The sequence below is a fragment of the Leptopilina heterotoma genome, unplaced genomic scaffold (assembly GCF_015476425.1).
Source record: "Leptopilina heterotoma isolate Lh14 unplaced genomic scaffold, ASM1547642v1 Lhet_100, whole genome shotgun sequence".
In the NCBI taxonomy this organism is placed as follows: Eukaryota; Metazoa; Arthropoda; class Insecta; order Hymenoptera; family Figitidae; genus Leptopilina; species Leptopilina heterotoma.
The window spans coordinates 1,807,933-1,825,533 of NW_025110814.1; the positions used below are offsets into that span (position 1 = coordinate 1,807,933).

Here is a 17,601-nt window from a genome sequence, read left to right on the forward strand (position 1 = left end):
TTTCATGACATTTTATTAAATTGAACTCGTTATTCAATATTTTCAGTTATTCGCAAAAACCGTCGTTATTATAATTATTTATAATAAAAAAATAGTATTTTTTGGGTTTTTTTCTCACTACTTTTTATTAATAAGTATTATTATTATTAAAAAAAAATTCTGTCTAAATTTAATTAAAATTTCAATTATTCAACAAATTTTTATTATTATTTCGATAATTATTTATTAGGTATTATTAATAAGAAAATTTCAATTACTCTAAAAATTTTTAATAGAATTTTAGAAAATGACAATTATTTGAAAAATTTTTAGTAGAATTTTAGAAAATTTCAATTACTCTAAAAATTTTAGAACAGAATTTTAGAAAATTTCAATTGAGGCCTTGGATCCAATAACTTGCCCGACGCTCGAAGGCACGCGCTAATGCCAGTCGGGTAGCAGTAAGTGGCCCAGAGGCGCTCACTGCTCACTGACTGGCAGTTGCGCGTTCCTCCGAGTGTCGGGCGAATTATTGAATCCAAGGCCTCAATTATTCAAAAATTTTTAAATAGAATTTTAGAAAATTTCAATCATTTCAAAATTTTTGAATAGATTTTTAAAAAATTTCAATTATTCCAAAAAATTTTAATAAAATTTTAGAAAATGGCAATTATTTCAAAAAATTTTAGAAGAATTTAAAAAAATTTCCATTTTAAAATTTTTTAGTAAAATTTTAGAAAATTTCAATTATTCCATAAATTTTTAGTACAATTTTAGAAAATTTCAATTCCAAAATTTTTAGTCGAATTTTAGAAAATTTCAATTATTTAAAAAATTTGTAATAGAATTTTAGAAAATATCAATTATTTCAAAAATTTTCATTAATAGACAAGGGGGCGTTTATAAATGATGTCACGCAATTTTTCGGGATTTTAGACCCCCCCCACTCCCCAAAAACGTGACATCATTTGTGAACGCTCCCCAATAAAAATTAAATTATCTTTAAAAAAAATAGATCTGAAATATTTTAAAAACAAAATTGTTAGGATATAAAAATTTTTTTGGAAATTAAAATTTTTTTCTAATTTAAAATTTAAATCGATACTAAAATTAAATTATTAAATAATTAATTATTATTAATTTTTGTGTACATAATTTTATATTTAAATTATTAATTAAATTGTTTTAGCTACAATTGGGACTCTCAAAAATTTAATTATTTACGAATTATTAATTAATGTTTTGACGCAGTAATTGACATTTTCGAAAATTTTTTGTATAAAACCTTCTGAAATTAAATTATTTTTTAAAATTGCCACTGTTTTTAACTAAAATTTTTGGATTAATAACTTTAATTAAAATTTTCAAAAAATTTACTATAAAACCTTCTGAATTTTAAATTATTTTTGCAATTTGCAACTGTTTTTAATTAAAATTTACTAAAATAAATAAATAAATTCTCAACTTACTAAAATTTCCTGTAACTTTAGGAAAGTTATTGATGAATTTAATTATTAAAAATAGATTTAATTGTTTACCGAAATAATAAAAAACAAATGTATTGTTTTAAAATTCGCGATTCAAAAGTTTTTTTAGTTGAAAAAAAATCGACGATAATTCGCAACGTTCTTAAATTTTTCAAAAACGTTTACATCAAAAACCATAAGTTTTGTAATAATTTTAGCCCGTATTTTCGATAAAATTCCCCAAAATTTTCCTGATTTCCCTGACCAATTTTATTTTCCCTAAATTTCCGAACTCGTGGCGACTCTGCAGAATTAAATACAAAAAAGCAAATTAAATTAAAATATATTTTAATAAATAAATAAATAAATTTACGTACAAATAATAAATAAACTAAATAGTAAATAAATAATTGAAAATAATAAAATTAGAAGATTGTAAAATTCAGTAAATATTTCCACAATTAAAAGAACAACGAAGATGATGATGAAATATACTATTTGTCAAATGATTTTCTTTCGCGAGATGAAGTATTTTTTTTCTCTGTAATATTCTAGTTTTATTTTCAAGGGCAAATGTAGGTAGAAAAGAGATGAATATATCAAGAGATGATTGACGTAATAAAATGATGAACTGGTTATAGGTGAATGTCCCGGGCTTTTTATTTCTAGTCAAGGTCTGTTATCATCTGTTATTTAGTTTTTCAAGAAAAACCGCAGAGACGCAAAAAAAGAAACGAACAAAAAACTGTATTATTAACAGTCAAAGGATTGATTAAACAAATGAATGCCAAATAAAAAATATTTTCTATATATTATATAACCAATGTTGCGTCAAATTGATATAGTTAATAATATAAATAAATTTTCCAATTAATTTTCAAAACCCAAAAAAGCTCAAACTTAATGAAACAAGTTGTAAATCCAGATGTTCATTACATGAACATTTTGCTTCCTCTTTACGATCAGCAAAAAAAAATTTGCTTCCTCGTGGAGGAAGCATTAACGACAAGTATATTTAATTTTTAAATCATTTTTAATACAATTTAACATTTATAAAATAAAGTTCATTCGTCTTAATAGAAAGAATAAAATTCTCTTATACAGTAATATGAATCTAAATAAACAAAAAAATTTTTAGTAAAAAAGTGAATTTTTCAACTTTAATTGTAATTAATTCTATAAATATAATATAAACAAATTTTCTTCTATTATAGGACTATATAGTCCTATAATAGAAGAAAATTTGTTAAAAAGATTTTTAAAAATTTTGAAAATTAAATGACTACAAAGCTTCCTCCACGAGGAAGCAAAAAGAAAATATTTCAAACCAAAATTAATTTAGGGAAATTCAATAAAAAACAAAATTATAAACATAAGTTTACAATTTTTTTTGATTGAATTTCCCTAAATTTTGGTTTGAAATATTTTCTTTTAAAAATTTTTAAAAAATTTTCTGTTTAAAATTATAGACATAAGTTTATAATTTTTTTTTCGATTTAAATTTTCCTAAATTTTGGTTTGAAATATGTTTTTGATTGAATTTTTAAAAATTTTGGTAAAAAAAGCGTAAATAATAATGTCAAAGACGAAAAGAAAGAAACAAAAATGAAGAATCCTTGATAGGATATAATAATAAAAAAAAATCTGTCCGCGCAAGTGCGGACACATTCTCATCCGCGCTTCGCGCTCCGTGTGTTGTTGCGCGCTTCGCGCGCAAATGGCTAGCGGCGGTCTGCAATTGTTGTGCATTATTTGTGTTCTTGTTCTTGTTTCCTATTATATGTTTCATAAAACATTTTTTTTTCTTAAAGTTACTACGACTTTAAGGATTACATTCTCATCACATGTTTTTGTTTGCTGATGATTGCGAGATAAAGTGGATTTAAATGTATATTTTTGGTCTTGATGATTTAAATTGTGAAGTTATTTTTAATTATACTAACTCTCTTAGCAGAAACATGATTTGCAGAAGCAGATAAAATATTCTTAAAGTATTACTACCAAGTTTTTTGTGTAGTGTAGACCAGAGTGTAATGGCTAACTTTTCACTCTTTGTTGATTTACTCGGACATTTTTGTTTTAATTAAGTGTTTATCTCCTAGAAAAGTTACTCTAGTATCTCAGCTTTCTTTTAAAAAGACGAACGTCCCTATATTACGCTTACTTTTTTTCTACAATGAACGTACACTTCGTCGGTATCGTAGGTTGCTCTTTATACATAGCCTGCTGCATTAGCCAACACGCCCTAGGGGTACTTGGGAAATATTTTGTAATTTTTATCAATACAGTAAGTGTGAATCAAAAATCTCAAATTGACCCTTAAAAAATGTTTCAAGCTTAAAACGCGATATTAGTTTCTTTTTTAAAGTTATTTTAAAAAAATTAGAACGAAAAAATGAAAATTTTGAAAAGTTACTTTCATATGTGAAATACAGTTTTTCTACTACACTGAAAGAATTTTGGGCAGGCTGCAGGCTTTACATGAGTAGATAGAGCTCGCTGCCTCAAGCTCGCAGTTAACCTCAAAAAGGCGAGAATCTACTCCCGAAAGGTAAGCAGCAGCTCCTCAGGGGCAGCTGCTCACCTTTCGGGAGTAGATGCTCGCTTTTTTGAGGTGAGCTGCGAGCCCTGTGCAAGGGGCACTAATTTCGGACATGAAAAGCCAGCAGCCTGCCTAAAATTCTTTCAGTGTATATTTCTTACAATAGTGATTGAATAATAAATAATCAAACTTTGTAGAAACTTGCAGTACATCAAGTTGTCTTTGGAGCGAAATCATTTCGATTTACGATTTTTAAATAAATTACAATTATTCATTACGCCCCCCTAGGTAGAAATTGACGACCGGGATGGTACCGGCCCGGTACAAACGGCGGATTATAAGTGCCGGGGCGGTACCGGCATAAGACCGTAATTTTTACCGTCTCGGTACCGGCAAATTGCCGGATGATTACTGCGGCAGGTATCCGGCATACGTACCGGGCTGGTACCGAATTGTCCACCGGGGCGGTACTGGCCCGGTTATTGTTGGAAGGCATTTGGTGCCGGTTTATTACCGGCTGCACAACCGGCTAGGTACTGGTCCAGTACCGGCATAAGTGTGTTCATTCCACCGGCGCAGTACCGGTAAATTGCCGGATGATAACTTCGGTAGGTATCCGGCAACCGTACCGGGCCGGCACTAATAAATATCTGACGCAGTACCGGGCCGGCACTAAAAAACAACCGGTGTGGTACCGGGCCGGTTAAAAAAATTACATGTCAGTCTGATTAATTGTTTAATTATTATTATTATTATCAATGTTATTATTAATTTTAAATTGGAAACAGTAAATATATTAAATGCTGAAACAGAGAAACATAAACAATTATAGAAAAATCTGAAGACTCGAGGAATTGAACTCCGGACCCTGAGGCTGCAAAGTCGACACCACATCCGCTAACCTAAACCTGCATATGGAAAGCAAATGCAAAGTGAGCTTATAAAGTCCAACCGACATTCCGCCCGGCAGCAGTACCGGGCCGGCACTAATATTCAACCGGTGCGGTACCGGGCCAGTATTTGTATTTCTAATTTATTTTAATTCAATTTAAATTATTAAAAATAAATAAATGAAAATAGTAATTATAAATAATATTAACCGCCCTATTCACCGGCTAAATACCGGGCCGGCACCAATAAGCAACCTACTCGGTATTAATATAATTGCCGGCATAACTAATCTTCTTTGGCGGTATAAAAACAGAACTAAATTATAGTATCGGGCCGGTGCTGGGCCGGTAAAAATATTATCACCGGCAAATCTCCTTCGGCGGTATAAGACAGAGCGAAATGACAGTACCGGGCCGGTGCTACGCCGGTGCTGGGCAAGTAAAAATATTATAACTGGCAAATCTCCTTCGGCGGTATAAAACAGAGCCAAATAACAGTACCGGGCCGGTGCTGGGCCGGTAAAAAAATTATCACCGGCAAATCTTCTTCGGCGGTATATAAACAGAAGTAAATTATAGTACCGGGCCGGTGCTGGGCCAGATATTTTTAATCAACCGGCCCGGTACACACTACCAGTACCGGTACAAATCCACATTTACCACCGGGCCGGTACTGGGCCAGTATTTATTTCATATCTGGCCCGGTACCTTTTTGCCGGTACCGGCATAAGTCCGACTTTACAACCGGTTCGGTAATATGCCGGTCGTTAGTGCTGGCACACCTCCAACTTTTCTGCCTGGGCTTAGCCATTATGTCCCGTTCCCCCTAGATACGTGATTTGTAAATATATATTAAATATGTATTATTAAAAACATGTAAATCCGGATACAGTGAATGTGATAGTTTAATTGTTATAAGAAAAACTTTAAATTTACTGAAGATTTAAAAATGAACAATTAGATAAATTTTCTGCATGATTTTTTTAAAAGAACGTCCAAGCGCCTAAACTTTCGGTAGGACCTTCCGGCAGGACGCGCCTCTTACATAATTTATTAAATATATTAACAAATATTGTTATTATATGTTATTTTGAGCTTAAACAAGAAATTCACTTAGATTTTGAAAGTTGTTTGTATTTTTCTAATCTAAAGTAATATAAAGTTAAAAATAATGAAATTTGAAAAAATTGAATTTTCAAAATTTTGAAACTACTGTAGTTTGCGTAGTTTTCGACGAAAATGTCTGGCTAACGAACTCGATTTGTATTTTAACACTAACTTTGTGCATGCAAAGTTGCAAGTTGATGCAATAAGTTTTTCAAGAGTTATCGTAGGGACCATGTTTCTAGACCATGTTTTTCGGACTCAGGGGACCCCAAAACGTCGAGATTTCATGAAATTAGCGAAAGTCAATTTTCGACCAAAACTAATACTTTCTCATGTGATGAGAATGTAAAACATTCGCCGAGAATTCATAATATTAAGGATTCAATGTCCATTAATGGTAAAGTGATTCAAGTTTTCGAACCTTGAAACTCTTTGCTTTTTTCATTTGTAAAAATTAATCGGAAATTTGTAAATGTCATCATTTAATTGCCTTGAATAAGAAAAAAAAACTAGAATATTTATTTCCGAATGCAACAGTCGTATTTTTGTGAGTAAAATTTTACATTCAATAACTATTTTTTAATTATTTATTATTTATTACAAAGTAATTGAGAATAAACCAAATAATTAACCGTTAATAATGTACATAATTATGAATTATTATAATTAATCAAGTAAATATTATTCACGTTCCTAGCTGAAAGGCATGAACTTTGTGTTATTTATTTATTGCAATAACGGAAAAATAAATAAATAACTAATAAAAAGTAAAAATTATGAATTAATCGAATGAATTATTAGTAATTTATTTAAAAAATTAATAAACGAATAAAAAATTTAAAAAATAATAAACGAATAAAAAATTAAAAAAATAAACGAATAAAAAATTTAAAAAAAGAATAAAACCATAAAACAAGTTGTTAACATAATGTGAAAAAAATTGTCAAATATAAAACGGAAGTGAAAAGAATACAAGTAAAAGAAGTAATTGCAGAAAAATAAAAAAAAATGAAAATTACTCACCTCTGCTGACATGAAAGCAAAGGTGTTAAAGGAGACGAAGAAAAATGCGGCGGCTGTGCAAAGAAGAAGCATAAAACCGGAAAGTGCCAATATTGACGCCAAAAGACCCAACAATCTTGCGTGACTCCATCCTGGTGTTGTGGGTGAAAACGAAAGCTGCAAAAAAAAATATTTATCAATAAACAAATAAAAAACCCTCCTTACCATTATAATAATAATAAAAAAACACAGTTAAAAATAGTGAAAAATAAAGTAATAATTTCCATAATGATTCATTTTTATCACGTGAAATAATAAATAAATGAGTGAATATATAAATCAATAATGGAATAAAAAAAACAAGGTTGTCACAAAAATTTAATTTTGTTTTTCCTTAACTTTTCCCTGATTTCCAGACAACATTTTGACTTTTTCCCTGACCCTAAAGAATATTCAGATTCACTCATACGATACAAATTATTTGATACTCAACAAAATGTTCTATTACATTTCATTACGAATTTCTTCAAAAGTAAAATTATTTGAAATCAATAATTTTTTTTTAAAATAAATATTTAGTCATTATTATTTTTCCATAGGAATTAAGATTTTCAGAAAATTTCAACTAAAATTTTTCTTTAAGTCAATTATTTTTTAATAATTTTTTGAAAAAGTTGTTTGAAAATTTTTAAATCCATTTGTTTAGAATTCAATTTTATATAAAATTTCATGGAGTATTCGTAAATTCTGCAACTGTATATTAAAAAATAAAAACTTGAAATAATTTCAAAAAAAAAAAAAATTCAATATTGAAGGCCTGGAACGGATAACTGCCTGCTACACATGGTTGAAAGGGACCATACCAGTCAGCCATCAGTGAGAGGCCTAGAGGCGCTCATACTGTTGTCTGACTGGTATAGTCCCTTTCAACCATGCGTATCTGTCAGTTATCCGTTCCCGGCCCTCAATTAAACTGTTTCAAAAAAAATTAATTCTACACAATTATTGTTAGTTAAAAATATGAAAAATTCAGATTTTTAAAAATTCACGCTATAATGCTTTCAATATTCAATTATAATCTAAAATTTAAACTGAAATTTATTTTTAAATCAATTTTGATTAAAAAAATTCTACGAGAATTCAATTATTTAAATAGGTACAAAAATTAATAATTTAGGGAATGTTTTTTAATATTAAATTCTTTTGACAAATTTTAATAAATTTTAGTAAAATTTTCAAGAATAAAGGCATTTTTAAAGAAGAATTCATTTTAAATTATTTTCAAAATAATTGAATTCTTAAAAAGAATTTTATTATTTATGAAGTACATAGTTAAATTCTTGAGAAGAATTTTATTGAAATTCTTTAAATAATTGAATTCCAGTGAAAAATTTCATTGTTTGTGAAAATAATTGAATTCATGAGAAAAATTTTATTAAAATTTTTAAAAATAATTGAATTTCTTATACTATAGTGATTATTGTTATTTATGAAAATAATTTAATTTAGTAAAGAATTTGATTAAAATTCAAAAAAATAATTGCATTTCTGTGAAGAATTTTGTTACTTATCAAGATAATTGAATTTCTTCGAAGAATTGCGTTAAAAATGTTGAAATAATTCAATATAATTAAAAGAAAATCAACTTCTTTCAAATAATTAAAAGTAAATTTTTTCAAAAAAATAAGTTCTACAGAATTGTTAATTTAAAGTATAAAAAATTCAGATTTTTCAAGATTTAAATTTGAAATCTTTTCAAAATTCAATTATTTTTAAAAATTTACGTTGTAATGCTTTTAATATTAAAATATTATCTAAAATTTTAACTAAAATTCAATTTAAAATCAATTTTTATTAGAAAATTTTACAAGAATTCAATTATTTGGATACAAAAGTAAATAATTTATGGAATAATTGTATTTTTCTTAAAATTTAATTATTTATTTATTTTTATTTATTAAGAAACATGACGGGAGACGCCCTTTCGTACATTGAGTACTCCTAATTCTATAATTATTATGAAGAATTTTATCAAAAAATTTTTAAATAATTAAATTCTTTCAATGAATATTAATAAAATTTCTAAGAATAATTACTTTTTTCGAGGAATTCGATTAAAATTGTATTTAAAATAATAGAAATACTGCAATGAGTTTTATTATTTATGAAAATAATTGAATTCATAAAAAGAATTTTTTTATATATGAAAATGATTGAAGTCCTTTAAAAAATGTTATTATTTATGGAAATAATTGAATTCCTGTGAAATGTTTATTATTTATGAATATAATTAAATATAATTAAATGTTTAGGTAGAATTTTATTACTATTTTTTAAAATAATATAATTTATAATAATAATTTTGGAAAATTTTATTAAAATAATAGTAGATGTTAAAAATCACTGAATTGAGGGGAATTTTTGAAAATAATTGAAATTTTGACAAGAATTTTATAAAAATTTTTGAAAATTCTTGAATTTTGAAGAAGAATTTTATTATTTTTGAAGGTAATTGTAATTTTTACCAGAATTTTTTAAAAAAGTTTTAATCATTATTGAAATTGCGCGTAGAATTATTATATTTCTTGAATTTAAATTCGTTCAAGGAATTCAGTTATAAAATTGTATTAAAAATAATTGAATTCATGTCAAAGTATTTATTTAGAAAAGTAATTGAACTCATTAGAAGAAATTCTATAAAATTTTTGTAAATAATTGAAATTTTTGCAAATATTTTAATTTCAGGGAATAATTTTTCTATTTATAAAAATAATTGAAATCTTGAATTTTAAACAAAATTTTGAAAATAATTGAATTTCTGGGAAGAATTTTTTTACTTTTAAAAATAATTAAATTTTTGTGATGATGAATACCTATTGTTATTTATGAAAATAATTGAATTTTGCCAAGAATTTTATGAAAATTTTTGAAAATAATTGAATTTTGAAGAAGAATTTTTTTATTTATAAAGATAATAATTGAAATTTTATCGAGAACTTTTTGAATTTTTGTTTATAATAGAATTTCTGCGAAGAATTTCATTACTTTTGAAAATAATTTTTCGTATTTTTTTCCTGAAAGCTAATGAAATTATGAAAAGATTGACACCTGACCGAAGAATTTTCGTTGACTATTCTGTCAGATACAGAAAAAAGACTGGATTTTGCATGCTTTTCGTAATTTTTTAATTTCTCGAAAACTAATTAACTTTTTTTAGCGTTCTTGGTCTTGTTTTAATCTCTATTCAATGTAGAATCTAAATTAATTAATGGTATTGTGATATAAATTTTTCCAAAAAAATTTGAAACTGTGAAATTCGGATAAAAAAATTTTGAAAAACAGATTGACACTTTTTCAACAAAAAAAATTTTTTTTTTAAATTAAATAATTAAGTAATTAAAAAGCTTTTTTGAATATTAGTATATCTATTGAATGAACATATTTTATATTGACCTTTTTGACACTTTAATATTCATGATAATTTTTTGAATTTTTTTAATCCTACTTTTACGGTTTCAAAGTTTTTTGGAAAAATTTATGTCACAATACCAGATAATAATTTAGATTCTACATTAAATAAAGATTAAAACAAGACCAAGAGCGCTAATAAAAGTTAATTAGTTTTCGAGAAATTAAAAAATTACGAAAAGCATGCAAAATCCAGTCTTTTTTCTGTATCTGACAGAATAGTCAACGAAAATTCTTCGATCAGGTGTCAATCTTTTCATAATTTCATTAGCTTTCAGGAAAAAAATACGAAAAATTTTTGTCATTCTTATTTTCTACGTTTTAAGCATTTTTCCTCTCATGAAAAAAGGGGCATCCTGATACTCACGGACGGTAGTGTATATTAAAAAATTTAACTAATTTCAGAAGAATTTGTATTATTAAAATTTTTCAAAAATCTAAGAACTTTAAAATTTCTAATAAAATTCATTGAAAATTGAAATTTTCTAAAATTTCATAATAAAACCTTTTGAAGTTAACCTTTTACGAAAATTGTTAACGCAACTCTCTTAAAATTCAATTAATTTTGAAATATTTAAGTAAAATTATTCATTAAATAATTCATAAATAATAATTTTATGATAGTTCTTATTTAAAAAGAAATAATTATCAGGAATAGAAAAATTTGAAGGTTTTGTATTGAAATTTGTGGTAATTTCATAGTTTATGAGACAAACAAAACAGATATTAAAATTCAGAATTTTCTTATGCGAGTTCTAAAAATTTAATTTTTTCTAGTACGTTTAATAAAAATCCCTGACTTTTCCCTGAATTCCCTGACCTGTGGCAACCCTGTAAAATAAATAAAAAAATAACTAAATGAGTAAATAAAAGAATAAATAAATAATAAATAAATAAATGAAAGAGTAAATAAAAAAATAACTAAATAATCAAATAAATATAGAAATAAATAAGTAAAAGGATAATAAACAAATAAAAAATACAAATAAATTTAAAAAACCAAATAAACTTCTATCAAAATTATCGTCTCTTTTAAACACCAACATTGTAACTATAATAGTTATCATTTAATTAATAAATAATTCATTAGATATTATTCTTCATTTGCATATGCAATTGCAAAGAAATAAAACACAATTAATAAAAAAAAGAAATATATATATATGCACATATATAAAAATACACAAAATAAAAATAATTACAACAGATTTTATAAATAAAATGTCAAGGAGAAATACCTGAGAATTGCAACTGAATTGATTATTTAAACAAAACTGATAGTAATCTTGTTTATTTTATTTTTTCGTTAATTTTTCTATATATAAAAAAAAGAAGCAACAATTTATATTTCACAGGTGATTAATGTAAATAACAAATACTTGTTTAAACTTGATTAATTTCGATCTAGAAATTAAGCAATAATTATAAATGTAAATAATACTGATTGAATAATAATAATAATAATAATGATAATAATAATATTGAAAGCAGAAATTCTGCATACGTGACTCATTAACAGAAGAATAAATTTTCCAATGACAAATAAAAAGTTGATATTTTTTTTTCTTCTTCTTTCATTCCCTCTAATATATAATTCAAAATGAAAACGGGAGTATAAAATGAGTCAAGCGAATCAATTTACATAAATGTGATTCTGATTCTAAAAATACACACGCTTTTCACTTGTTTTTTGTTTTTTTTAATGCATAATAATGCGAAACAAAGATTTTTTTTGTTCGCAGTTTGTTAAATTTTTATTTTATTATTATTCATCAACTTTTCAGACAATAAATATATTATCAGAATTTATTTTGTTTATTAATTCACTAAATACCTACTATTATTAAAAAAGTCAAAATTTTTGTTGGGAATCAGGGAAAATATTTATTAAAAATTAAAAAAAACATAAAATTATAAATAGGAATAAAGAATTATTTTACATATTCAAAATTAAAAATATTTCCGCTTTTTCTTCAATTATAGATAAATTTTATTGCGCATCAAGAATTTGTAGATTAAAATTTTTTTGTATATTTAAAAATGAATATTTTCTTAAAAAAAAAAGAAATTCGTTCAATTTAACACAAAATAAAAAAAAAAATTCTTTTTTTGTTATTACGCTTTTCAGGCATTTTTCCTTTTTTTACATTTAAATGTAAAAAATTCGCCGTTCTGCCTTTGGCACGTAACCTCGTTACTTTTTATTGGATTAAACATTAGTCTAATGGGATTCGAACGCCACAAGTAAATCTCTTGATTCGATTGTGTAAAAAAAATTTCATTTTTTCAAAATTTTATTGCAAAAACGTTTTTTATTTTTTGAAAAAGATTTCGTTTTTCATAATTAATTTAATTAATTAGTTAATTATTACACTGAAAAAAATGATATTGCCAATTCCGACATACGAGTATGGTTAGGACGTATAGCTGAAACAGCAATACTGTATTGCTGTTCTTGAAATACAGTATTACAGTATAAAATACAGTATACACATACATATGGCTGTTCTCCACTGCGTATGGCTGTTCCATATCCACCAATATAATATGTGAGAATTGGCCATATTTATGGCAGTACCAAAAATATATTTTTTTCAGTGTAATTTACTTCACTATTAATCGTATTAATTGTAAATTTTATTAAATAACTAATTATTTATCTAATTGACAATTTTATTACTCATTTAGTAATTATTAATGTTATTGCTTAATTACTTGGTTAATTAGTTTATTATTAATTTAATAAACTGCGTTAACAAAAATAATTTGAATTAAAAAAATAAACATAAATAAATCGAAATACCTAAGTAAATTTTTATAAATTTTTATAAATTTTTATAAACTGAAATAAATGAAGAAATAATAAATAAATACAAATATAATAAAATAACAATAAATAAAATATAAATATAGTAAATTAAAAATAAATAAAATGATAATAAGGGAAATAAAAAAAAATAAAGAAAATAATAATGAAGAAAATAAATAAAAAATATTTTTTAAAAATAATAAAAAAAGGAGTTTAAATGAGAAAAGCCGTTTAAAATAGATTTGAATGCATATGAATGTGATAAGTGGTATACATCTCGTAGAGTTGCGTTTAAAAGAAACAGCCGATACAATATCATAGTCAAGGTTCAATTGAGAAATACTCGCGGGGCGTATTCAGTGAGCCATGTAGGTGCAACGAATAAATTTCACCAAGGTGTCAAGGACTCGTTGTTCCGCGTCATTTTTACCACATATAAAAAAAACCACATGAAAAATTGCTCCATTTTCAATAAGCATTCGTCCATGACTGATTTAGCAAATTAACTTTTATTAGCTCAAGCTCAAATTTATAATCGAGTCGCAAATTGTCTACAAAAAACAACATAATATCGTTTATTAGTTAATTAATAATAATATAAACCAATATTTCGGTTTTTAATTTTATTTCTATTTTTTTATTTTATTTAATTTAAAAAAAATTTTTTTTATTTTATTTAATTTATTTATTTTAAATTCATTAATATTCATTTATCGAGATTTTAAATTTCTTATTTCACGGTGACCACTTTTTTTATAAAAAAAATTCACGTTCATGAATTATTTTTCCCGGTCATAAAGAAAAACTCAAAATTTCAATTTCAATCTTTTGAATCTTTTGATCAATCTTTTACGTCCGAGCAATTAGTTATAATTTCAAGATTTCAATTGAGGCCTTGGATCGAATAACTCGCCCGACGATCGAAGACACGCGCTAATACCAGTCGGGTAGCAGTGAGTGGCCCAGAGGCGCTCACTGCTCACTGACTGGCAGTTGCGCGTTCCTCCGAGCGTCGGGCGAGTTATTCGATCCAAGGCCTCAATTCAATTATTTTCTAGAAATTTTAACTAAAATTCTTCTCTTATTCAATTATTTTTAATAGTTTTTGAGAAAGTTGCTTAAAAATTCAATTATTTCCAAAAAATTGCCCAAAAAATAAAATATTTCTAAAATCCACTTGTTTACAAGAAAATTTTATAAAATTTGGAAGAATTGGAAAATTTTTTAAATTAACATATATATTTAAAAATATAATTAATTTCAAAACAATGTGAATAAAAATGTTTCAGAAATTCGTTATAAAATTTTCCAAAAGAATTAAATTATTTTCTAAAATTTTAATAATCCTTCGAAACAATTAAATTATTTTTATCATTTTAGTAAAATTCTTTGAAAAAATTGAATTATTTTTAATAAAATTTCATTAGAATTCAATTTTTAAAAAATTTTTAATAATATTTTTGGAAAAAATTGAATTAGTTTCTAAAATTTTAATAAATTCTTCGAACAATTCAATTATTTTTACAATTATAGTAAAATTCTTTAAAAAACTTCAATTATTTTTAATAAAATGTTAATAAAATTTCTTTAGAATTCAATTTTAAAAAATTTGTAATAATATTTTTGGAAAAAATTTAATTATTTTCTAAAATTTTAATAAATTCTTCGAAACAATTCAATTATTTTCAAAATTTTCAATTAAAATTTTTGAAAAAAACTACCTTATTTTCAAAAAAACTTCAAGAAATTTTTCAAAAGAATTTAATTATTTACAAAAACTCTAATAAAATGTTTCAAAAGAATTCATTTTTCTATATCAAAAATTTTAATAAAATTAATTAATTACAATTATTAACAAAATCGATTATATTCAATAAATTAAAGAAATTTTTTAAAAGAATTCAATTATTGTCAAAATCTTTAACAGCCCGTGTGGAAAAAGCCACGTTCGAGCCCCACAGCTCCGAGGCCCCCGTTGGGGGCCCTCGTGGAAGATCCATGAGGAGAAATCCACGAGGGCACCAGCAGGGGTCCCGTTCTTTGCCCTTACGGTTGCCCTGCTCAAAAATTTATCTAAGTTTCAAAAAAAAAAAATTTTTATTAAAAAACTTTAGTTCAGATTGCATTAAATTACATTTCAAAGCACCTGAAATAAACATTAAGTGACATTTTTCCAGAAATCCTATCACAAAGTTATGGAAATTTACGAGGGCACCAGCAGGGCTCCTGCTCTTAGCCATTATGAATGCCCTGCTCAACAATTTTTCTAAGTCCAAACAACGAATATTTTTTACAACAAAAAATTATTGTTTACAATCATTTTAAACAATGAAAAACACGTTTTTAACAAATATTAAAAAAATATAAAACTTACATGAGGGCAAATCCTTGAGGGCCCACGAGAGGGGCCCTCATGGATTCCCCACATCATTAACTAGAAAAAATTTCTAAGTCAAAAAAAAAAAAATTTTTTTACATAAAAATCGATAAATAAATAATTTATGCTGCCATAAATTTATGCTGCCGATTTATGGTCGATATGGAATCCATGAGGATTTTCCTCGAGGGCACCCATGAGGGAAAGCATGTCACGCCTTCGAGGGCTCCGCGTGGATTGCCCCTACGGGTTCCACATGGCAAGAGGGCAATCCACGAGGGCCCCGCCGGGGGCCCTCACCATTTTTCTGCACGGGAGTGTCTATTCATCGAAAGAATTAAATTATTTTCTATATATTATTTTAATAAAATTCCTTAAATGAATTTGAATTACATATTTTAAAAAATTGTAACAAAATTCTAAAAAGAATTTAATTAATTCCTAAAAATTTTAATAAAATTTAATAATTGAATGTTTAATTATTGTTGTTTATAAAATTCAATTACTTTCAAAATTTTCAATTAAAATTATTAAAGAATCTTTATTATTTTGAAAAAAATTCAAAGAAATAATACTTGAAAAGAATTTAATTAGGATTTTCAAAAATTTTTTGCAAGAATTCAGTTATTTTTATAAATTATTAAATTTTTTGAAAATAATTGAATTCTTTTAAAGAATTTTATTAAAGTTGAATTTTTAAAAATCTTGTACCTGAAATTAAACAAAAATTGAATATTTTTGAAAATAAAAAATTTTCTAATTTACATAATTATTTATATAATTCTTCTAGTTATTCCTATATTATTTATAAAAATTGAAAGCGCAACTATAAAATTTAATTATTTTTTCAATTTTAAATAAAATTATTGGCAAATTATTTTATAATAAATTCAATTTCAAATCTGTAAAGTTCAATTATTGTTAAAAATAAAAAGAGATTAAAATTAAATTAAGGGCATTTGAACCATTATGACGTCACAATTTTGAAACTCATGCTTTGCACACATTGTGACGTCATAATGGTTCAAATGCCCTTAAATATTTTTTTGTCTAAAGGCTGTTGCGTTGGACAATAAAATTCAGAATTTTCTTTCGAAATCTAGAAAAATTTAATATATTTCCAGTATTTTCGATAAAACTTCCTGACTTTTCCCTCAATTCCCTTATTTTCCTGATCTATGATAAACCTGAATATGTATTTTAAATATGTTTTTACAAAATAAAACGTTTTTATGAAAGAACATTCAATCTTTTTTAATGAAATATAATTAATAAGTTCCGAAATAAATATTTCTATTTTTTCTCACAAAGTAACTAGTGTTTTTATTTAAAAAACACTTTTTAATAAAAAAAATTCAAAATTCAATATGGAGTCGCTATTCTCCACCTGCGAACGTCAAGGTCACCGCTAGATGGCAGTCCAGGTCTTTCTTGGAATTTTTCTTGCCACCTAGTGGTGACCTTGGCGTTCTCAAGTGGAGAAATTAAACCACCATTTTATACCTCAAGATCTTTTTTATAGTTAAAAAATAAAATGCAAAAAATGCTATTTTGAGAATAATTTAAATTGTTTTAAATTGCTGTTCAAAAAACTTTAGCGGGAAATTAAAAGAATAAAAATTGACTTAAGGCTATTTTCTTAAATTAAATTGAGAAAATAAATAACTTAAGACCAAATTCATTTCAAATCAGGCAGGATAAACATGTTAGGTAGTGAAACACATTTTCGCCTTTAAAATATTGTTTTATAAAGAATTTTAGACGACACGTATTTTTTTATTTTGCTAAAAAAATTTTATTTCAAAGTTATAAGGATTTGAAGTTTGAATAACGGAAACTTCTTTTCTTGAAAAATTAGGGGATAAAATGTTTAAAGTGTTGTAACTTTTGAACTAATTAGGATAATTTATTATGTCTTTTTGCATCTAAAAGGGTATTTGCTCGACTTTCCAAATCCGTTG

The 17,601-nt window shown here is 25.5% G+C and overlaps 1 protein-coding gene across 3 annotated transcripts in view; it reads right to left on the reverse strand.

The window, feature by feature from the left end:
• Nucleotides 1-17,601, reverse strand: part of LOC122499107 (E3 ubiquitin-protein ligase AMFR-like) — an 86,876-nt gene that overhangs the window by 6,639 nt on the left and 62,636 nt on the right. For all 3 annotated transcript variants that reach the window (XM_043607222.1, XM_043607202.1, XM_043607212.1), the window contains exon 4: nucleotides 7,008-7,163. In XM_043607222.1, the coding sequence (XP_043463157.1) occupies nucleotides 7,008-7,163 (156 nt within the window). The remainder of the gene's footprint in view (nucleotides 1-7,007; nucleotides 7,164-17,601) is intronic.